General features: G+C 35.5%; 2 protein-coding genes across 8 annotated transcripts in view; one reads left to right on the top strand and one right to left on the bottom strand.

Annotated features, from left to right (window-relative positions):
• Positions 1-12,398, top strand: part of LOC127848246 (la-related protein Larp4B-like) — an 86,991-nt gene extending 74,593 nt beyond the window's left edge. For all 4 annotated transcript variants that reach the window (XM_052380591.1, XM_052380592.1, XM_052380590.1 and 1 more), the window contains one exon: positions 1,196-12,398. In XM_052380591.1, coding sequence (XP_052236551.1) covers positions 1,196-1,672 — 477 coding nt within the window. In that variant the 3' untranslated portion in view covers positions 1,673-12,398. The remainder of the gene's footprint in view (positions 1-1,195) is intronic.
• Positions 12,399-16,032: 3,634 nt separating this feature from the next.
• The window catches only part of LOC127848251 (uncharacterized), a 10,313-nt gene continuing 1,001 nt past the window's right edge, over positions 16,033-25,344 (bottom strand). Inside the window, exons 2-4 of one of the 4 annotated variants that reach the window (XR_008034429.1) lie at positions 24,931-25,096; positions 20,494-23,340; positions 16,033-16,114 (exon numbers count right to left, since the gene is read on the bottom strand). Coding sequence is in view for 1 of the 4 variants with exons in the window: in XM_052380598.1 (XP_052236558.1) it covers positions 23,040-23,340; positions 24,931-25,096 (467 nt within the window). In the remaining 3 variants the exon portion in view is untranslated. Of the gene's footprint in view, positions 16,115-16,143; positions 16,407-18,495; positions 23,341-24,930; positions 25,097-25,344 lie in introns of those variants that run through there. The other 3 variants (XR_008034431.1, XR_008034430.1, XM_052380598.1) reach the window with 3 other exon arrangements.

Genomic DNA, 25,344 nt, shown 5'->3' with positions numbered 1-25,344 from the left:
AATGCCTCTAAGAACCTTGGTAATGCCTCTAAGAACCTTAGTAATGCCTCTATGAACAATGGTAATGCCTCTATGAACAATGGTTATGCCTCTATGAACCTTGGTTATGCCTCTATGAACGTTGGTAATGCCTCTATGAACAATGGTAATGCCTTTATGAACAATGGTTATGCCTTTATGAACCTTGGTAATGCCTCTATGAACCTTGGTAATGCCTCTATGAACCTTGGTAATGCCTCTATGAACCTTGGTAATGCCTCTATGAACCTTGGTAATGCCTCTATGAACCTTGGTAATGCCTCTACGAACCTCTGTAATGCCTCTATGAGCCTCGGTAATGCCTCTATGAGCCTCGGTAATGCCTCTATGAACCTCTGTAATGCCTGTATGAACCTTGATAATGCCTCTATGAACCTTGGTAATGCCTCTATGAACCTTGATAATGCCTGTATGAACCTCGGTAATGCCTTTATGAACCTTGATAATGCCTTTATGAACCTTGATAATGCCTCTATGAACCTTGGTTATGCCTCTATGAACCTTGGTAATGCCTCTATGAACCTCGGTAATGCCTCTATGAACCTTGATAATGCCTCTATGAACCTTGGTAATGCCTCTATGAACGTTGGTAATGCCTCTATGAATGTTGGTAATGCCTCTATGAACAATGGTAATGCCTCTATGAACCTTGATAATGCCTTTATGAACCTTGATAATGCCTCTATGAACCTTGGTTATGCCTCTATGAACGTTGGTAATGCCTCTATGAACCTTGGTAATGCCTCTATGAACCTTTGTAATGCCTCTATGATCCTTGGCAATCAGTAAGATTTATATGTAAATAGACATAAATTGAGCATTCTTCTTGGGGAACTGGGCTGAATGCATGTGCGTCAAGTGTTGTCCCAGGTAAGCTGATGCATTCTGTACAAGCTTATCTATGACGACACTTTCCCCTCAAACTAGATTTCACTTGGAAGAGACTAACTTTAGACGAAACAAAAACCATAAAAGCAGAAATTGTCTTCCCTGATTAGCCTAGCCTGTACAGACTGAACAGGTTATCTGAGACAACACTTTGCTAATGGATTAAGCCCAGTTTTCCCAGACCATGGATCAAATAGCCCTATTAATCTTATTGATTGTGCAGCACTTCATGAAAAATTTAAACTGAGCCATATTATTCTTCCTACAGGAGGACAAGGGTAACTCGTCGCGCCCTTCCTACGCTCAAATGGTGCAAAAACCCAAAATGGCTGAAGTGTCTGCAGGATCTCTTGCCGAGGAGAATGAGACCTCGGACTCTGACGAGACTGCCGAGTCCGGCGCGGCGCCCCAAAACCGAGCCTTGAAGGAGCAGGGACAGAACCCAAACCAGTCTAACAGTGCCAGCTCAAAGCAAACCAGTCGCGTGGGGGGACCCACGAGGAAAGACTCGAGTAGTGTAGGTGATGGTGATTCCAGGCGTGATGCAACTACGAGAAAGGATGGATATCGGCAAGACGACCCACGGGAACAGAGAATAAACCGAAGGCATAAGGAGAATCGCGAACGACCTTTCCGGAATCGCGAGGATGGGCGTCGCCCGGACAGGAGCGAGCGAGATCGAAAGGATCGTGATGTACAACCAATGAGAGAAAAGGAAGTTCCGAGAGCGGCTGTTGCAAAGTGAGCGTGAAATGAGGAAAGTGACATTTGGGCGTGTAGTTTTCGAAGAATGGGTGGTGTGGGAAGAAAGTTTGACTTTGGAAAGGCCTTGTTTATGTGGGACATCGCTGATTCATAGGGCTTCTGCAGAAGTATGAAATATTCTGGGGGAAAATTGTTGAATATTAAGAGGGAATGGGGAAAGATTTGTTTTCCGGCTTGCATTTTTTCTCCTTTATTTTATTGGCATATCAGCATTTCATGATTTTGGTAAAGGTGTTTTTTTAATATCTGATGGATGGATACCACAGTGGAACGTTTGATGAGGTAGAATATGATTGATTTCGGGTGTGCGCATTAAAATGGGTTGTGATTATAAATGAAAATAATAACAGTACTAGCTCGGAATAGGTCCAAGATTGGAATGGTATTTCTGCATGTTTTGTTCAGTGTAACATGGAGGCTTAGGCGGATGGAGACATTCTGTTATTGGTGCAAGTGACAACTTGCAATGAAATTGCATTTTATTATATTTTCTTACCGCAGGATGTGTTAGGTATTGTAAGCAGTTTCAGTTGTTAGTATTATATCCAGGATTGATTATGAGACTGTTGTAGCTGTCCTGATATTTTTGTTTCGGACACTGCAGTTCAGCTTTCGAACCTTCTATATATATTACCTGTTAAGTTGTACTTCTTCTGGCAGTGTACACTTCCTTCCATTATAAACCCATCTCTGTTAGTGCTTTAGTTGCTAGAAAAATGTGCAGAGGATCCGGAATGGGCACCAGGTATTCTGCAGAATTCTAATTTTAACCCTTTGCATGCTGGGATATTTGTCGTTTGCTAAAATGTTGTCTGCTGAATTTCTAAATTTAGCATTCTCTTCGTTTTTTTTCAAAGAATACTATCAGAATAGCAAACTGTTTGGATCCTGATGAGACACCACGTTTTGTGGCGTCTCATCTCGATCCAAACTGTTTGCAAAGGCCTTCAAAATTCGGTTCCAGCACTGAAAGAGTTAATATGTGCAATGCAAACTGCATAAGAACAGAAAATAAAATAATGGAACGTGCGATATTATTGCTTATGTAAATAAGATATGCCACTATGAACATATTTCTTGTCTGTATTAAATTAATTTTAAAATTGGACTGAAAATGTGCTTTGTAAGATTGCAATATACAGATGGAAATTGTTGATTCTCTATAAAAATGTCCTTTTAAACGTAAAAAAAATTCCATTCACCAGCAAATGATTGGTCTGTATTCAATAATGTGATTCCGTCACATTGGAAGGCTACTCAAGGTTGGAGAATTCTGCAGAATACTTTGGCATTCTTCAAAATGGCATTGTTCCATTCAAATACATACAATCAGATGAAGCAGAATTCATTTAATTTATTGTTACACCTATAAAATGTAGCAAGGATCTGTCATAGTTTTCTTGTTTCAAGTTAAATTACATCCGGCTAGTTAAGGCACTACTGTTACAGTTTATTCACAATGAACGTCTATCAAGGCACTACTGTTACAGTTTATTCACAATGAACGTCTATCAAGGCACTACTGTTACAGTTTATTCACAATGAACGTCTATCAAGGCACGACTGTTACAGTTTATTCACAATGAACGTCTATCAAGGCACGACTGTTACAGTTTATTCACAATGAACGTCTATCAAGGCACGACTGTTACAGTTTATTCACAATGAACGTCTATCAAGGCACTACTGTTACAGTTTATTCACAATGAACGTCTATCAAGGCACGACTGTTACAGTTTATTCACAATGAACGTCTATCAAGGCACGACTGTTACAGTTTATTCACAATGAACGTCTATCAAGGCACGACTGTTACAGTTTATTCACAATGAACGTCTATCAAGGCACGACTGTTACAGTTTATTCACAATGAACGTCTATCAAGGCACTACTGTTACAGTTTATTCACAATGAACGTCTATCAAGGCACGACTGTTACAGTTTATTCACAATGAACGTCTATCAAGGCACTACTGTTACAGTTTATTCACAATGAACGTCTATCAAGGCACGACTGTTACAGTTTATTCACAATGAACGTCTATCAAGGCACGACTGTTACAGTTTATTCACAATGAACGTCTATCAAGACACTACTGTTACAGTTTATTCACAATGAACGTCTATCAAGGCACGACTGTTACAGTTTATTCACAATGAACGTCTATCAAGGCACGACTGTTACAGTTTATTCACAATGAACGTCTATCAAGGCACTACTGTTACAGTTTATTCACAATGAACGTCTATCAAGGCACGACTGTTACAGTTTATTCACAATGAACGTCTATCAAGGCACTGCTGTTACAGTTTATTCACAATGAACGTCTATCAAGGCACTACTGTTACAGTTTATTCACAATGAACGTCTATCAAGGCACGACTGTTACAGTTTATTCACAATGAACGTCTATCAAGGCACGACTGTTACAGTTTATTCACAATGAACGTCTATCAAGGCACTGCTGTTACAGTTTATTCACAATGAACGTCTATCAAGGCACGACTGTTACAGTTTATTCACAATGAACGTCTATCAAGGCACGACTGTTACAGTTTATTCACAATGAACGTCTATCAAGGCATTACTGTTACAGTTTATTCACAATGAACGTCTATCAAGGCACTACTGTTACAGTTTATTCACAATGAACGTCTAATCATGCTTATTTATTTGTCATCATGTGGGAAGAAACTGCTTGTGTAACACTGTCTGTTGTGGCTGGAAAAAAATGTTAAACACAAAACATTTATTTGTTAACCTTTTTCATTTATTTTTTTTCTGATTTATTTTTTTTAGCAATTTTCAGTTGTTTTTTATGAAGTACAGTTGAAGTGCAAGATGTCTTATGCTTTGCTAATGTATCTCAAAATATTATAAACTAGATAAAAAATCGTAAATTTGGTATTTTGATATGTATAATAATACTTAATTGTTGGAAAAAATAGTGTTGGTATTTGTAAGAAATTTTGCAGATAAGACCATGTGGTCGTCCAAAATATGGTGGACATGAATTGAGCCCCATTTACATGACATTACATGCATACATATGTTTACTGCATTCCACAGTTATCAAAAACCAGGCCTGTTCTGCATCAATCATCATCTTGGGGTCATGCAAACTGAAATCTATTTGTGTGTCACATTATAAGATATTTATTTGTGCTCATTTTATAAGCATTTCTTTCAAAAATATGTATTTTGTACATGACTTCATTGGGTGATAAGCAAACTATTTAAATAAAGGATTGTGGGATTTTTTTAAATTATAATTATTGAAATACTTTTTATTGTTTTCATTTTTATTTCAATATAAATCATTGTCATGGTTTAGTGGCTGCAATTGAATCTTTGCTCATATCCAATTAACAAATATAATGCCCAAAATGGAATTTTTTGTATTTTCTGTTTTCCAGGGTAAATGATATCTATTATAATTTGAGTTTTAGCCCTTATGCATGTTAAGTTATTACAAAAGTTCTTTTTATCTTGGCTCAACTGAATTAAATTTAAAAAGTTAAGAGCACTTTTACTCCAAGGCAGTGATAACTTTTTGCTGAGTTTATGATGATAAATTCGATTTGAGTTCATAATCCTCACCTTTTGGCTTAAGTTTAAATCAGGCATTTGTCATATTTGTCTTTTTCACTTTTTTGTTCATATGTATGTACTACCAAATGGCACGATTGCTTGGCTTGAATTTCACATTGTTTTAGTGTTAACATTTACCGGTATCTTTTAATTAAAATGTTGTTTCTTTACTCATTTACCTGTACTAATTGGGAACTTGGTTTTATTGTAATGGAGAGGGACATAGGAAACAAAATACATGTTTTAGATGTGACCAATTGAACTTACCATTTGTTGTTTACAAGAATGAGTGAGTTCGATACATTGTTCAGTCACATGAAAGGAGCAAATCAAAGTAGATACCGCTTATTATTTGGATCTATTTGTGTAATATACTTGCCATATAAATTAAGTTATAAAACAAAAAATGAGTGCAATTTTAAAAGAGGTTACTCGAATGTTATTTTTACCTGTAGCGCTTGTATTTCTCCTGAACCTTAACATATTTGCTCAAGAAAATGCAAGGGATTAATTCATATGAAACTTCTTATAAATACAAAGTTTACAGGCAAGGATTGTTTCACATACGCAATATGTCCCCTAAAAATGCCATGAAAGTGAACGAGTCAGGCATGTTATATTGTCTTTCATTGTGGAAAATTTTTTTTAAAGATGGCAGTTGATCAATGTGTCCTCTTGCTATTTGCTTTCACTTCACTTTCTTATCCTTTATCTTCTTCTATCGTACATCTATCATACACTATACAATCTTGTGATTAACCCAGTCATTTATTAAAAATAATGCTTGTCCTTTTGCACCAGGTGTGGAAAAAAACATTCAATACTGCCAGTAGAATAATGGATGCTTTATAAATTACCTCGAAAATAAGGTTATGCCTGATGATCGAAGATTCCAAAATATTTTCATGTGATTTTCTCCTTTACAATGTCCAATTAGTGTTTTGGAGTTATTTATTAAAAATCAATAACTATTTATACCCAAAAATGAACAACACCAACGAAAATAAACAGCCCATTTTTAAAACTTCTTTTTCTCTCATTACCAAATGCCTGATGTGAACGTCGTAACATCGACCTATTGCATACTGTGCGTCAATATTTTGTTCATTACTGCTGAATTTTATTTGCATGGCATGACTCGGAGAGTGCGTATAGATTCTATATTTAGAGATTGCTACTGATAAGGATATATTCATTTTAATTTGATGTCGTAAATATGTGTAAGACGTTGAAAAATTAGGGAAAAATATTTATAAAAAAATTCGAACAAATTCATAGCAATTTTTCAGCCATGTTTGGGATGCCTGACCACGTAGAAACATATTGAGCTGCGAATAAAAACTTAATGAATAAATAGATATGAAACTGTAAAATGGCAGTTTTAACCCATTTATGCCTAGAGTCCAGAAAAAAGGTCTTGGCAAACAGTGTAGACCCAGATGAGACTCCACATGATGCGGCGTCTCATTAGGGTCTAGGCTGTTTGCTGAAGGAATTTCTGTAAGAAATATACTAGTCATCCCTAATTTTTTAAATAAATTGATCCAATTTAGAAGGATGGGAGAGTCCACTAGGCATAAATGGGTTAAAGAGCAACACCCTTTGCAGACTTGTATTGTATGCACTGATGGCAGAGGTACGAAGTATTTTAGTTGCATTTTCTGTGATGTATATTTCATTTTAGTGGTTAGCTGTGTAAACATTTTGAGCAAAATGTTGTTCATATTGTAAGTATTACAGGAAGATAAATATTATATATTTTTGGACTTTGTACGGTATTGTAAAGTGATTTTTCCATTTTCATTGAGACATGCGTATTTGGATGTGGATTTACTTGTCAGTATAACCAATTCTCTTGTTTACATACAAAATCTGATCAGTTGGTTTGGAAGTAGTGAAACAAAAATTTATGTTACAGAATTTAGTATTATCCAATTGAAGTGTCGAATGTTATAGATACAAAATAAAACTGAATGGTCAAGTTGCCACACTTCATTTACAGTTTCAATTGCAATGTGGCTGTTGGCCTGTTGTTATTTTGTTGGAGTTTTACTGTCAGTAACTGAGTGTTGGCTGTTACTTGTGAGTTGTAAAACACCTCATCTGACTGCGTTCAAGGTTAACATACGTCTGGACGCCTTCTACAATTGTCCATTGTGATCAGTATTTCAAGTGCTTTTGAATAATTGAACACAGCGTCATACAAAACTGCTCCAGTAAGACCAGTACATAATCCAACCCGCTGTTACAAGTAATAAAGTAGGTTACATACTGCTGTTTATAATATAAAGAGAACAAGTGACCATGAAACTGTCATGTGTTCGTTTTTGTAAATTACTGTAGTTTCTAAAAATTCAGTGAAGCATCTTTAGATGTGAAGCATTTTTAGATGCTTAAACCAAAATCTATAAAATATCATTGAGAATTGTAATATGTTTAGTATTTCCACTGCTCTGTGTTAGCAAACATTGTAAAATGTAAAAAATGTGCTTCTGTCCTTGAATTTATGCTTCTTAAATTGTAGTTACTTGGTATTGTTCATTGTGCGTTAACAATTTTTGCTATTCTATTTGTATATGATGTCAGGTGTATATATTTTTTTAATTTGCACTTGTTTTTCTCTTTGAATGTTAGGGATTGTTCATAAAGATATTTTTGCCACCTTATTATTTAACTGTTTTTGCTTGTTCACATTTGTATTGAGTGCCTGTGGGAACCCATGCTTTCCTCCTCAAATGTAAGTGCAGTCATTTCATATTTGATTTCAAAGCTTATATACTTCTTAACACGTATATTGGTGGACATTGTAAAAAAGGCTTCTCAGTATTTATTTTGTTTTATAGCTCAAATTCTTTGTTGAGTATATAAGGGTTGAATTCTTTCTTTTGTCTGCCTAGAGAAACATAATGTTTTATCTGTGAAACGTTCTAAACATTTTGTTTTTTAACATCACTTTTTGGTTAGCCTTGAATCCCTGTAAATGTAACTTTTACCTTTATGGATTTGTTCCTCCGGAAACCAGATGTGAAATGTGTGCAGCTACGTTTGAGCGTTGTTTAAAAAAATAATTGTGTGTCTCATGTAATGTTAATTGATGCTTGTTGTAGTTTGACTTGTGAGACTGAGAGTGAATGTGACGAGACTAATCAGAATAATTGTTTGGATTGGCTAACCCTTGGAGTAGTTTCAAATGCATATTGGTGCATGTTTAGACAGTTTTAAGGGCATTTTTGCAGTTGTGGTTGTACCATTCTTAATACATGATGATAAACAAGATATATAACTTTATAATGAGCATGTATTCCATCCTGTATGATATATTCGAAAAGGTTTTACAAACATTCATCCGCATTAATTTAAAAAAGACTGCACACACAAAAAACCCACACACTTGAACAGGTGTTTCCATGATTTTGCGGCCATTTATGTCCAATTTTATTTAGTAATTCGACTGAAATTAAAGAAGACTTCATTTTTAACCAGGTTTTTAACCAGGTTTTCCGAAGGAAAAAACTGGTTATTAGATTGGCGAATGCGGGCTGGCTGGCTGGCTGGCGGGCTGGCGGAATAAGCTTGTCCGGGCCATAACTATGTCGTTCATTGTCAGATTTTAAAATCATTTGGCACATTTGTTCACCATCATTGGACGGTGTGTCGCGCGAAATAATTACGTCGATATCTCCAAGGTCAAGGTCACACTTTGAGTTCAAAGGTCAAAAATGGCCATAAATGAGCTTGTCCGAGCCATAACTATGTCGTTCATCGTCAGATTTTAAAATCATTTGGCACATTTGTTCACCATCATTGGACGGTGTGTCGCGCGAAATAATTACGTCGATATCTCCAAGGTCAAGGTCACACTTTGAGTTCAAAGGTCAAAAATGGCCATAAATGAGCTTGTCCTGGCCATAACTATGTCATTCATTGTGAGATTTTAAAATCATTTGGCACATTTGTTCACCATCATGGGACGGTGTGTCCCACGAAAGAATCACGTCAATATCTCCAATGTCAAGGTCGCCACGACTAAAAATAGATTTAAAAAAAAAAAAAACTTACAAAGGGGGTTAATTTTTTTTGGTCATTTCAAAAGTTCAGTTTGAGTTTTCTCCCTTTATCAGATTTTTTTTTCACAATGAAAACCTGGTTTTGTGACAATTTTGTCCCTTGTTGGTTTTGTGTTACATTTTGTATTTAAAGGGTAAAGCAAATGGTGATATAATTTTAATGTTTGGTTAGTACTGAAACAAATTATTTATTATTATCTTATTTAGCTTGCGAATCTAGCTTTGATTGAATCAATGTGGCTGTATTTTCTACAAAGATAAGAATCTGCACATAAGAACGTAACATTTCTTTATGCATACTGGTAACAAACTATGAACTTCAAAAAAGAGAAAACACTACATTACTGTATGCACTTGACTTAATTATTATAGTCTCAGAATACATTACTAGTATATTAAATTAAAATCCATTTAAAAGTAAGTTAATAATATAAAAAATGCTTAGTAAAAAGATGCAGTGAATTCGGGCCCAGTGTAACATGGCCCTCGTACAAAGGGGCATAATAATGAAGCAATGATGTTTGAGATCACAATAGTTGTATCTTGCATCTACATGTCTAGCAGGTACATCAGTGTGCAATTTCTTCTGTGATTTGCATGATTTACACTTTCCCTTTCAGAAGCAAAGTGAAAATGTTCAAACAGCAGAAAACCAGAACAGCCTGCGAGTAATTTGCAGTCTGTTCCGGTTTTACGCTGTTTGCTGCTCATCAGTATCTAAGGGTTGAAAATGAAGCCTTTAAAACTTAATTCTAGTAAAAAAGGTCTGTCATTAAATTAAACTTTCTAAGGGACAACAAATGCGTCAAAATACGTGTCTAAGTGGTTATATTTTTAAACAGCTGGTTAATAAGATGACTTACTGATACCGGAACAAATACATGGCGAACCTGAAATTAAAAAAAAACACTCAACAGAATTCAGCTGATTGTAGATATTTTGCTTAAAATCGAGATATTTAGCGTTGTTTATGTTTTGTGTCCTTGTATACTAGAAGATATGTTAGGGTGTGTTGATATCTTACAACCTCTTTGGAATCGGAGCTAACATGTATCGTGCTTAATTGGAGAGAAATCTTTCTGTCGTTTTTGTTAAATGTGTAAATGCGACTTGGAAGCATAAGTGACCTGTTTTTGTTGATTAAAACTCGTGGTAATTTTGGATAAGGGTGTATATAATGTAAGAGATATGTTAATGTTTATTTTTATCTATGCCATTTTTGTCACATTTTCTCCTTATTCTATTCCTTTAATGCCATTTAACATTATTACTTTGAGTTTAAGGGATATTTAATTGTTGCTTCAAAATCATGATGAACTGTAAGTTGACTGTCCTAACAGTAAAATAAAACACGTCATCATGTAATTAAAAGTCCAAACTGGAAAAAGAATGCAAATATATAAATAATTTATCTTATTGCTTAACAGGTTTGTGTTTCATATACTTGAACAAGGTATTGCGGAAAGTAAGAAGAGCAAATTAATTTTATTGTTACAAAACTATCTTTATTACAGAATACTCAAATTTTACCAAAACCGTATGAGCTTCAGGAATTTATTAAACTTTCTTCACTTATGTTGTGTCTCTTTAAATACTTCAAAGAAGATTTTCATGTCTGATAAGTTTCTTAATAGCTATGTGACTAAGTAACTTGAGTCTAAATGGATTTGAAATTTAGGAATTTGGTCTAACGCACGTTTGTTCATAAGAACATGTACTTTCTACACGAGTACTGTTTTTAAAGACTGGCTGGATCAGGGAAACACCAAAGTGGGCGGTTGGCGGGCAGCAGAAAATATTTGTCTGGATTATAATAACTGTCCAGCAGGATGGATTTAAACTAACTTGTCAGTGATCAGCACAATAAGACGGAGTGTCTCATGCAAGAATCAGTCCCTGGGTCCAAGGTCAATGTAACAATTCAAGGTCCAAGTTCAAATTAAGGAATTTCCACTTGACGATTTGTCCAGGGAAAAACTTTGTTCAGTGATCAGCAGTATGAGATGTAGTGTCAGGTGCAACAAACGGGTCCCAATTTCAAAATTCAGGTTCCAAGGTCAAATTTAGGAAAAAGTACTTGACACTTACTTTGTTCATAGCGGATGGATTTTCAAGTTAATTGGAGTGTAACACCTAAGAACCAGGTCACTGGGTAAAGTCAATGTAAAAACTCAAAGGTCAAAGGTCTTAACATAGGTCATAACACAAGTCCCTAAGTCAAAAGTTAAGGTCAAAAGTACATTCAAATGAAAAAGAAGAAAAATCAATTGATATTTTTTCCAATCAGGATCTCTTCTTGAAAATGTTCTACTGAGAGACGCATCTTTGTGTCAACAGCACTCATGTTAGACTGTTGTTTTTTATATATTCTAAAATGTTTTACATTTTCAGTTTATATTGAAAACAATAACACCAACTTGTATTGAAAAAATTATTCTTAAACAATTGACAAGTATTAAATAATTTAAATTACCTGAAAATGTATATTAAGGTTTTATGCTTATTCCTAATCAAGAAGTTATTTTTATAATTGTACAGTAAAGGGAGAGGAAGTTTTCTAAGTGTTGGTAACTATGTGGATAACTTAATTGTAAAATATGTGAGCACTATACGAAGTTAACAGTTGTTTTACTCTGTCACCAAATGATGTTAAAAGTTGTATATATTGCTTGGATCCAAACAGATCAGAATTATATGTTGGGTTTAAATAAGTAAGGGTTTTCTTTCTTGCTTTCTTGTCTTGTTTTCTTTACTGAACTGCACATGTAGCTCCAGGTGTTATAAAGTGCCCCGCCCCCTTAGTATTGCGCAATCACAAGCTACATCAGGCCGGTGTGTTTGTTAAATGAGGGGGCAGGGTATTTTATTGACATCTTACAGCTGCATGGTCATTTTTATGTAGTCAGTTTTCTTTGGATGAAATATTTCTTAGCATAAAATGTGTTGCATTTGGTGTTTTGAGTTTTTCTTAATTATTCTTTACTGCTCTGGAGATATTTATGATAATAATGTCTAATAATTACAATAAATTCACATCTTCATTGAGAGTTCTTTGTTTGTTGTTTCTTAATTCCCCTTGTGTTTTTAATTCAGCTACCATAAGTTTGTTGGAAAAGATGACATTTTATTGTGTGTTTTTAACCCTTTCCCACTCTAAGGCAATTTGAAAATGGCTATGTGCAAACAGCATAAAACCAGAACAGCCTGCGAGAAAAGTCTTGAAATAAATTAAACTTTGTAAGGGACTACAAAGCATTAAAATACGTATCTAAGTGGTAAAAGGTTAAGACATGGATAGTGACTGGAAAACAATATACAGCGTGGACATTTGTGTATGACTTTCATGGACAAGACTAGAGTGTAATATTATTACAGCATTGTGGGTTAACCTTTATTTAATGAAAACTGCTACAACGTTTTGGTCGTCCTTATATTGTTCACCCTTAAAAATTGTAAAATGCAAAGCAATGCTCGGCTAGTCCAGTTGATAGCATACTGTACTGTTCTCGTAAGATATTCATATAATGTGTTCCCAAACCAACTAGAGCTTTGTCAGAGACATGACTAATACCCCCACATTCGGCATTGACACAGAATATTTTGCATGTTGTCTTCACAAAAAACAGGGGACACCATGCTCAATGTATTAAACACACAGTGACCCCATGACCTAGTTTTTTACCAGGCATGACCCATGTTCGAACTTGACCTACACATCATCAAGATACAACTTCTGACCAAGTGTGGTGAAGATCGGATGAAAACTACTTGAAGTAGAGAGCAAACACCATGCTCAATGTTTAAAACGCACCAAGTGACACCCTGACCTAGCTTTTTACCTGCCATGACCCATTTTTAGCTCCACTGGCCAGAGGCCAGCGGGGCTTATGTCATGGGTCTGTGTCCGTCGTGCGTGCGTCCGTCCGTGCGTTAACTTTTTCTTTAAACATCTTCTTCTCCTCAACTACTGGTCCAATTCTGATGAAATTTCTCGGGAATGTTCCTGGGGTGAACCTCTTCCAAATCTGTTCAAATTATGCTCCTGGGGTCAAATTTGACCCTGCCATGGGGGGTCAAAAATTGAAAATTTGCTTATATAAGGCCTATTTTGTGAAAACTCTAAAAATCTTCTCGTCCATAACCATTGGGCCTAGGACTACCAAATTTGGTATGTAGTGACATCTTATAGTCCTCTACCAAGTCTCTTCAAATTATGCCCCTGGGGTCAAATTTGACCCTGCCCCGGGGGGTCAAAAAAATTAAAATTTGCTTATATATTGCCTATTTTGTGAAAACTTTAAAAAGCTTGTCCATAACCATTGGGCCTAGGGCTACCAAATTTGGTATGTAGTGACATCTTATAGTCCTCTACCAAGTTTCTTCAAATTATGCCCCTGGGGTCAAATTTGACCCTGCCCCGGGGGGTCAAACAATTTAAAATTTGCTTATATAATGCCTATTTTGTGAAAACTTTAAAAATCTTTTTGTCCATAACCATTGGGCCTAGGTCTACCAAATTTGGTATGTAGTGACATCTTATAGTCCTCTACCAAGTTTCTGCAAATTATGCCCCTGGGGTCATATTTGACCCTGCCCCGGGGGGTCAAAAAATTGAAAATTTGCTTATATAAGGCCTATTTTGCTTAAATAAGGCCTATTTTGTGAAAACTTTAAAAATCTTCTTGTCCATAACCATTGGGCCTAGGGCTTCCAAATTTAGTATGTAGTGATATCTTATAGTCCTCGACCAAGTTTCTTCAAATTATGCCCCTGGGGTCAAATTTGACCCTGCCCCGGGGGTCAAAAAATTGAAAATGTCCTTAAATAAGGCCTGTTTTGTGCAAACTTTAAAAATCTTCTTGTCCATAGGGCTACCAAATTTGGTATGTAATGACATTAAATAGTCGTCTACCAAGTTTGTTCAAATTAAGCCCTTTGGATCAAATTTGACCGTTCCCCAGGGGTCACAAAATTGAACATAATGCTTATATTGGGCCCATTTTGTGCAAACTTTAAAAATCTTCTTGTCCATAATTATTGGGCCTATTTCTACCAAATTCGGTATGTAGTGACATCTAATAGGTCTCTACATAGTTTGTTCAAATTATGCCCCTGGGGACAAATTTGACCCTGCCTTGGGGGTCACAAAAATGAACATATGCTTAAATAAGGCCTATTTTGTGCAAATTTTAAACATCTTCTTGTTCATAATTATATAGCCTAGGGCTACTAAATTTGGTATGTAGTGTTATCTAATAGTCCTCTACCAAATTTGTTCATGACTCGCAGATGACCCCCTATTGATTTTCAGGTCACTAGGTCAAAGGTCACCGTGACCCGAAATAGTAAAATGGTTTCCTGATGTTAACTCAAGAACGCTTATGCCTAGGATCATGAAACTTCATAGGTACATTGATCATGACTCGCAGATGACCCCTATTGATTTTTAGGTCACTAGGTCAAAGATCACATCACGGTGACCCAAAATAGTAAAATGGTTTCTGGATGATAACTCAAGAATGCTTATGCCTAGGATCATGAAACTTCATAGGTACATTGATCATGACTCGCAGATGACCCCTATTGATTTTCAGGTCACTAGGTCAAGGTGACTCAACTTAGAAAAATGGTTTCCGGATGATAACTCAAGAAGGCTTACACCTAGGATCATGCAACTAAATAGGTACAGTGATCATGACCCCTATTGACGTTCAGGTCACTAGGTCAAAGGTCACGGTGACTTTACACAGTAAAATGGTTTCCGGATGATAACTCAAGAAAGCTAATACGCCTAGGATCATGAAACTTCATAGGTACATTGATCATAACTCACAGATGACCCCTATTGATTTTTAGGTCACTTGGTCAAAGGTCAAGGTCACAGTGCCAAATAACGTATTCACACAATGGCTTCCACTACAACTGACAGCCCATATGGTGGGCATGCATGTTTTACAAACAGCCCTTGTTATATTTTGAGACATGTCTTATCTTATATATATATATATATATATATATATATGATATATCTTGTAAAGATGATTCTTTACAAAGAAAGATGCTACTATTGTATTTGTTATAAATGTGTAAAAGGCTCTTAAGAAGGAACTAGAGATTATTAACCCTTTACCAAACACTAACAGGATTTTACAGGTTTGTAGCTGAGGACTTTATAAATAATTGTGATGAAAGGAGAAATTGCTCAAAACGAGCAATTTCTCCTTTTATCACAATTATTTCTTTCCTACCTGATCATTTCCTTCAGATTCCATTACAATTTAATTGTCGTCTGCAACCTCTTTCAAATTGGGAATGTCCAAAATTTGTCGTTTGGTAAAGGGTTAAGGCATTTTGATTCATATGGGTCTTGTGAATCTGTTTCAAATCAAATGTGTAGATTTGATCTTCAGCATCTAAAAATATGTGAAATAGAAAGAACGACAATATCTTTTGGAGAGATAAATATACCTACGTTATAAGCAAAGGACCTGTGCAACAATTCCCAGGCTTTTTAGTCTGTTTAGTTAACACGGTAGTAACTTTTTCCATATATAACAAGATGTGTTTGTGAAACACAATGTCCCCCTATATGAGGTTTGACCTTGAAGGATGACCTTGACCCTTCATCACTCAAAATGTGCAGCTCCATGAGATACACATGCATGTCAAATATACAATTGCTAGCTTCAATATTGCAGAAGTTACATTACATGAGCAATTTTGACCCATATATTTGACCTAGAAGGATGACCTTGACCTTGACCTTTCACCACTCAAAATGTGCAGCTCCATAAGTTACACATGCATGCCAAATATCAAGTTGCTATCTTCAATATTGCAAAAGTATTCATAAAATAAGCGATTTGGGCCACATATATTTGACCTCTGACCTTGGAGGATGACCTTGACCTTTCACCACTCAAAATGTGCAGCTCCATGAGATACACATGCATGCCAAATATCAAGTTGCTATCTTCAATATTGCAAAAGTATTCATAAAATGAGCGATTTTGGCCACATATATTTGACCTCTGACCTTGAAGAATGACCTTGACCTTTCACCACTCAAAATGTGCAGCTTCATGAGATACACATGCATGCCAAATATCAAGTTGCTATATTCAATATAGCAAAAGTTATTGCAAAATGTTAAAAATGGCGCAAACCAACCAACAGACCAACCAACCGACAGACAGGGCAAAAACAATATGTCCCCCACTATTATAGTGGGGGACATAAAAATGCTCACCTTTCCAACTTTAAGCGCCCAGTGGGACGAGGGATAGAAAGAGAAAGTCACATGCTCGAGTACATTTCAACCCATGCGCATTGCATGTTTTTTTCGCATAAAAACAGTGGAGCGATACAGGGCCATCATGGCCCTCTTGTTATGTCCCCCACCACTATAGTTGGACATATTGTTTTTGCCCTGTCTGTTGGTCTGTACGTCTGTTGGTTTGGTCAAACTTTAACATTTGCCATAACTTTTGCAATATTGAAGATAGCAACTTCATATTAAGCATGCATGTGTATCTCATGGAGCTGCACATTTTGAGTGGTGAAAGGTCAAGGTCATCCTTCAAGGTCAAAGGTCAAAAAAAGAAACAAAAAGTCAGAGCGGTGCAGAAGGGGACAAAGTGTTTCTGACAAACACATTTCTTGTTGAACTTGGCCTAGACATCTTCTAGATACAACTTCTGACCATGTTTGTTGAAGCTCAGATGAAAACTACTTGAATTAGACAGCAGACACCATGCTCAATGTTTAAAACGCACTTAGTGACTCCGTGACCTAGTTTTTGACCCGGCATGACCCATATACAAACTTGACCTAGACATCATCTAGATACAACATCTGACCAAGTTTGGTAAAGATCGGATGAAAGCAACTTGAAATAGAGAGCGGACACTAAATACAGACTGACAGACAAGCTCACTTCTATATACCCCCCTAAACTTCGTTTGTGGGGGTATAAAAACATTTATTTCAACAATTGTTTGCATATTTGCCAACGTATTTTGTTTCCAGCCAATGACTTTTATGCATGATGGGATATTGAAATATGTTGGCACAAATGATTAATACCAACACCACTTTTCTCGTGCAACAACCATGGTGCTAGCTTGAAGTGTCTTCATAATGAGCATTCTTTCTACAGATATACTTAAAATACATGTTCTTAACAGGGTCACAACTTTATTGTGTATGGGATTTCAAAATAAAATGTTACAAATAGTCATTATTAAAATTATTATGTTCGGCCCATAACTTTATTGTTCACGATGGTAGTTTGAAATAAGGCCATTTCTTACCACCCAAAATCATAGGGATGTAGAAATGGAAGGCATAATTCCATTCGTGTGTGAGTGCATGCGTCCTACCAGCCATCACAACAAGCTTCTGTGCCCAACTCCTACACTTTGCATGTGACATATGTCAAAATTTTGTACAATGATTAACTCCAAGTGCTTAGGCGAATTATTATTGAGATTGCGTAATATTTCTTGGAGTTATTACCCTTTGTTTAAAAGTACATTAAAGAGCTTTGTGAAACATCACCACAGTAATTGTCTCAAAGTGCTACACCTCATATTGTCAAGGTTTTACAATTGCATTGTAATTTATAGAGATTGTTCTATAAACCCAGTTTTTGTTTTATTAACAATTAAATATCAAATTCTTACTATACCCATTTTACAACAATGCACCTTTGGCGAGGGATACACTGTGACTGCTTTTTGTTTAAAGTTAAAATAAATCTTACGCAGACAGTACGACGATAACAATGTGAAGGCCATTATGCAAAGAGTTTATAATTTGCCTCATGATAAATGACAAACATTAACGTATTACAAACATTACTATGGTGATACATACATCGCAAACTTGAGAATGTAAATATAAATGAAATAAATTAAAGTAATTGCCTACAGTTCATGTTTGGGTATTGAGTGAATATGAGTTAGCAACAAAATTAATGAAAGCATCCACATTGAATGTCTACACACATACATGTAGTGTAAGGTTTGCAGTGTTTACAAAGAAAATATGTTCATAGTAAAAACTATACAACAGGTGCTGGCCTGCTCTCTTTTTGTAAGTTCATAACCATGCAACGACATAAGCAAAATACATACAACATCGTTAGTTTTTCTGACTCAGATTTATTCCAATATGGCTGAACATGCATAACAATTATGTACCATGTAGACATATATACTTTGACTCAAACGAAAACAATCAACTTCAGGTTTCATTATCACACATGTGGCTATAAAAAACAACTATTTACAGCATATATTTACACAAACAGGGAAAGATCCAGAATGAAAGCTCAGGGGAATCTGTACCCTAGGGCTATACACAAATAGTTATGTCTTTATCTATAATTATTTCACAGAAGTGCAAACAGAAATTTGTGTTCTCTCATTTGCCTACCAAACACATCTGATGAGTCAAGAGCTTTATTTTCCTTTTCAAAACAGACAACTTTGTACATCACAAGCTTAAATGACAAATAAGTATTTAAACAATCAATTTGGCCAATAATATTGTTATATAGATGTATGTAAACAAAAGTTATAATTCTGTTGGTGAAGATTATCTAAACAAAGAATCCAGACTTAAAATGAAGATACCGGTTAACTTAGATAGTTTGTGAAAAGCACCCTGAAAATCCAAACACGTTCCTGAACAGAGTGATGTATACAAATGTTTACTAAGATTTAGGGACTTAACACGCTAATATATAAATTTGATTAGTTAGATGAATATTACTTCTTATATCAACAGCTTCACTATATATCAACAACCATATCCAATAAGGACTATTGAGACTAAATACTATAAAGAATATGGGAAGGCCATAACAAACATCTGTTATGTATACATCACAATTTCGTTTCAGCAGCACTCTGTATTATTTCTCATTCTTGATCTTTCCCTGTACACAAGAAGCACCCACTGCTTCAACAAGAATATATTAACCCATTTATGCCTAGTGGACTCTCCCATCCTTCTAAATTGGATCAATTTATATCCAAAATTAGGGATATCTAGTATACTTATTTCTATATTTAGAATATTTCTTACAGAAATTCCTTTAAGCAAACAGCGCAGAGCCTGATGAGACGCCGCATTATGCGGCGTCTCACCTGGGTCTACGCTGTTTGCCAGGGCCATTTTTCTAGACGCTAGGCATAAATGGGTTAACAATTTCAGAACATTTCCATATCAGATCAGCACTTAATTGTGTTTCTTTAACTTACCAACAGGTGGAACTTCAATATTTGAAAATGTAAAAGTAGCTGAATAACAAACAATTCTATCATTATATCATTATTGTTTACATGATTATCATAAATTTTATGTCGGAATGACTAAATCAAACTAATAATTTATTTGGATACCAACAAATTGTTTATTGAAATGTCCACGTACACAATCAGTATTTCTAACAACAAATCAATAATTGTGATCATTTGATTTGTAAATAAATCATAGTACAGTATTAAAATGTGCCTTGTAATATCTTTCAATGAAAATGTGCCTTATAATATTCTTCAATGAAAAAAATATAAAGTGCATTATAATATCTTTCAATGAAAAAAACAAGTGCCTTATTATATCTTTCTATTCAAACATTAAAATGTTCCACATCATATCTTCATATAAATCCAATGTCTATTAAATCAACACACAACTTATACGATGTCAAACAAAATTTGGTTGAGGTCCTCTTCGAATTGCTTCAAGTAGAGTTAAATACATTAACTACACATGCATTTCACAACCAGTAATTGCAATAAACGTTCAATTATCAGCAAAAAGAGAATAACCTGGTAACTTACTAAATCAATCAAACAATGTGGTTACTTTAAAACAAATATAATTGAACACTATATCAGATCTCTAAAATAACTAATCAATCGTTCAAAGCAGATAATTAGCAAATGGTTTTTTGATAACCCATCAAGTACACATCAATAACATCTCATACAATATTTAATAACATAACATGCCATACAAATAACTCCGGGTTAACTATAAGTATGAACAAGATGTGTTTGTGAAACACAATGTCCCCCTATATGATGTTTGACCTTGTAGGATGACCTTGACCTTGTGAAGGATGACCTTGACCTTTCACCACTCAAAATGTGCAGCTCCATGAGATACACATGCATGCCAAATATCAAGTTGCTATCTTCAATATTGCAAAAGTATTCATAAAATAAGCGATTTGGGCCACATATATTTGACCTCTGACCTTGAAGGATGACCTTGACCTTTCACCACTCAAAATGTGCAGCTCCATGAGATGCACATGCATGCCAAATATCAAGTTGCTATCTTCAATATTGCAGAAGTATTTATAAAATAAGCGATTTGGGCCACATATATTTGACCTCTGACCTTGAAGGATGACCTTGACCTTGACATTTCACCACTCAAAATGTGCAGCTCCATGAGATACACATGCATGCCAAATATCAAGTTGCTATCTTCAATATTGCAAGTCTTCATAAAATGAGCGATTTTGGCCACATATATTTGACCTCTGACCTTGAAGGATGACCTTGACCTTTCACCACTCAAAATGTGCAGCTTCATGAGATACACATGCATGCCAAATATGAAGTTGCTATCTTCAATATAGCAAAAGTTATTGCAAAATGTTAAAGTTTGCGCAAACAGACCAACAGACAGACCAACAGACAGACAGGGCAAAAACAATATGTCCCCCACTACTATAGTGGGGGACATAAAAAAACTCAAAAGAAAAGTCAAATTTATATCTAAAATTAATCTTCAAATAATCACAGTAAAAAAGAATATATCATAACTAACAAATAGTAAAATACCAGATATACACATTTACAAAATAATGCCTTGAAAACAGCTAAGATTTTAGCAATATTTTTGTAAAATCTATAAACATTTAAATAGCCACAAACCAAAAATCAACATAATGTACAGTTGTTATTCTATAATTATTAATTATTAGAACTTGTAAGATAGTTCAACAAGTTGCAGTTAAAATGTTCATTTTATTGTTTAAACTTACATATCATGAGTTTTTTTTCAAATGTCTTTTATTACTGCAAAATAAGCAGGCAGACTATATTATAGACTCTTCGTTGAATGGCATTACTGTAATGAGTTGGTACTGTAATTTCTTGAATATAAGACACACTTTTTAACCTGCAAAATTTCATATGCTTGTTGGTACAGTGTAAACGCTATTCATAATACAACAAGTTTTTCACAGCAAACATATTTTTGGTATCGGCAATCAAAGATTGCGAAAGAGACAAATTTTTAATCAATTTTACCAGAGACTTTTCTTTTTAAGATCCACTTTTGATCCACTTTTTTCTCTGAATTGGATATCATTTTTAGTTGCGTTTTATACACTGTGGAGTGTTATATTTGAGAAATTAAGGTAACCAAGTAATATAATGTTTAGTGGATTTTATGCCATTTCAAGCACTATTAGCACTTTACGGACACATTTATTAGCAACAAATATATTGGATTAAAACTATAAACTGACCAAGCAAATAACAAAATACATGAAACAAGAACAAAACAAATTTGGCCCCATGATTTTTAATACTCGTTCACAATCTGAACATATTTCCTTCCTATATTTTCTATGCTAACACGTGCACATAAACTGTTTTAAAGCGAGAAAATCTACTGAAGACATTAAGGCATCCAAAACAGACAAGTAAGGCGATAACATTTTGTACGAACATAAATGTACACACCATTTATTACAAAAAGTTTTGATTTAGTGCCGAAAATGAAGGATAAGGGTCGGAATTGTCTAAACAAAACTTTATAGAACACTGAAGTTTTAGCATGCTTTTAACCTTACAGAGGTGCACCCAAGGTTACTGTCAAAGATTGCATCAACACTTACTTTAAAATGTTTTTTTGTTGGTATGGTGTGCACAGCAGCCATTTATGCTACTTGTAGAAACCATTTAGCAAAAGGGTGTGATTTTTAAAGTTAATACACCAAAAAAATTTGTTTCAGAAGTTCAAATTATTGAGAAATAGATGCCGCAAATTGCAGTATTATCCTAAGTCAGTATTATCCTAAGTACATATTTGCCAATAATAAACTTTACAAAGAAGAGAGTAAAAAGAGTGAAAAAGTACAGTGAACACTTGATTTGAAATGTTAAGCACTATGTAAACATAAAGTAGAGTATTCAAGGTGATAATACTCTTAAAAAGACTGAAAAAACACAATTCGACATATCCACACCTTTTAAGGTTATACTTTTAGTAAAATTATTTAGCACTTTTTAATACATAACTTACATTAAGTTTATAAAGTCATACAAGAACCAAAGAGGCAATCATATGAAAGAAGAAATAACCTCGCCCCAACTGCCAAGTTATAAAATATACCTTGTTCTCGGAAAACTGGGATTAATTCATGTGCATAAAGTGTGTTTCCAGATTAAGTCCGTTGTCCTTTATGGATAATGTTCATTTATAGGAAGTCTCTTCTTAACACAAATGTAGTTCAGGCATAAAGTGTAAACGCTGATCGCTAAAATAGCCTGTACTGACATGCCCAAGCTAATCTGGTACGACACTTAACCCACATGCATAAAGTCCAGTTATTTCAGAACAAGTCTAAAATGTATGAAACACCATACAGGTGTTTTTCACTCCAGGAGCAAGCGACGTCGTCGTCGTGGTGTCCGCTGCATCTTCATATACGAGGACTTCTTGTCCTTCCTAGGTGCCGCAGGACAGATTAACTTTGGTTCGACCTCTCGCAAGGGCGTTGTTGGGTAGGGGTCAGGCAGGGTCTCACTCTCGATGCCGTTCCCTTTGAAAGGGGTCGCCGGGCAGTTACTCATCCATGACGGCTCACCGTGACTCTTCTTTGGTGTTGTAGCCAATGCAGACGTCGAGGGATTGCTTTCATGGCTGTTTGGGGACGTCACTAGCAGCTCTCTCAGCCTGGAAATGAACAATCAAATGAGACAAGTTCTGGGTAAACAGGGTTTAAAGCATGCATGTTAACTGCCTACCCAGATTACCCTGTGTAGTTCTCAGAGACTCATGAGTGAGGACAATTTTTGCCAAGATTTGATATTTCCTTAAGAAGAGATTTCCTTTAAAGGAAAAATTCCGTACAAGAGGAAAGTCTACCGGTAGTTTGAGAAGACAATTTAATAAATTGCAATTTAATAAGCCCAGTTTTCCCTAAACGTTACTCATTTAAGGTACATGTTGAGTCTTGTAATTCGACATATTCTTATCAGCAAAGTTTTACATCAAATACTTGCTAGGATCAGGAGTTGTTTGTACAAAATATTAAATGTTTGGTTTTGCATACCACCATTAGATTTCAGAGATGTTTCTCCTGCAAAGATCGCTTGTACAATAACAAGAACATTTTTATCATCAAAAATAATTTATCCTACCGCATAGATTCATGCGTCAATTAACTTTATTAAAGTGATTTGTTTTCCCAAATGTGAAATCTAATCAAGGCTTTCATAAAGTTATGAAAACTGGAAGTTTCATATTAACGGCCTTTGATTACGAAAGTTTTAGTGATACAATAATATGTTTTGCTGATATAATAATAAGAAGTTTTCCTGATGAAGTTGGAAGTTGTGTACTATTAGCACAAGAACATGAAACTTAAACACATGGTAGCTATGAGCATATGTGTGACGGTGGAATTTCGATCTGGCCCCTGGGTCAAAAGTTATTATCATGTGCGTCACATGTTGTTAGTTAAATGAGCAAATATGTCCCCATTTTACCCCATTTTACATCCCTCACTTTTGACTCGGGGGTCAGATCAAAATTCCAAATAGTGCACCGTCGCACATAGCTACCATGTGTGTTTCAAGGTTCTAATGCTTATAGTGTAGGAGATAGTGGCCAGGACAAGCGGACAGAACGGGGAGAACAAAACAATATTCTCACGCTTTTTAAAGTGTGGGTATAATAAAAGCCCTGACCCTTATGGTTTAAAAGAAGATTTTAGAAGTTTTCTATTTTTAGCTCTGATGACCAAAATAACTTTGTATGAGTAATAACTTTGAATGAGCAATCACTTTGAATGGGCAATAACTTTAAATGAGTAATAGCTTTGAATGGGCAAAAACTTTGAATGAGCAATAACTTTCAATGGGGAAAACATTTGAATGAGCAATACCTTTGAATGAGTAATAACTTTGGATGAGAAATAACTTTGAATTGGCAATAACTTTGAATGAGTTATAACTTTGAATGGGCAATACCTTAGAATGGGCAAACCTTTACATGAGCAATAACTTTGAATGAGTAATAACCCTGAATGAAAAGAATTTTGAAGTTTGGTAAAAAAAATAATCTGTAAAGGAGTTAAGAAAGGTCAATAGAAGACCAAATTTACGCATACACCCCAAGCATTGGACCACCAACATCATGGTACCATTAATGCACCCTTCATGAACCCTTTGGGTTAGGTGAACTAAAAACATTTAAATCTTTGATTAGCCTCGCATCCATTCACCAAACATTCATATGCCATAGCACCAGCTAAGACAATACCTCTCTGCATCTTCCTCTGACACTCCAAGGTAGTGTGAGTACAGGATGAGGGCAGCCTGAATGGCAAGGACCCGTTCATGGTTCTTGTCGCCTGGGAACAGGTCCCAGTACACGGAGTGTTCCCATAGGTGCTTGATGAAACACACCTTGCTCTTGTACAGCTTGCCTGCACATCACAGGAAACAACTGCGTTATCACATGCAAACTTAACCCATGCAGTACGATGTATATGAAAATTTATTTTAATGTCACAGGTCAGCAATGCCAACCTGTCATGAATGGCTTCATTCACTGAACCAAATCAAGATGGAAACCCCCCCCCCCCCCAATAGAAACCAGCCTGCAAGTGAACAAAGATGTTAAACAGTGCTACTGTTTCAGAGCCCCACATACGTCTTCCTCTTTATCTGGGTT

Source organism: Dreissena polymorpha, chromosome 10 (genome assembly GCF_020536995.1).
Source record: "Dreissena polymorpha isolate Duluth1 chromosome 10, UMN_Dpol_1.0, whole genome shotgun sequence".
Taxonomy (NCBI): domain Eukaryota; kingdom Metazoa; phylum Mollusca; class Bivalvia; order Myida; family Dreissenidae; genus Dreissena; species Dreissena polymorpha.
This window is presented reverse-complemented; position numbering and strand designations above follow the sequence as displayed.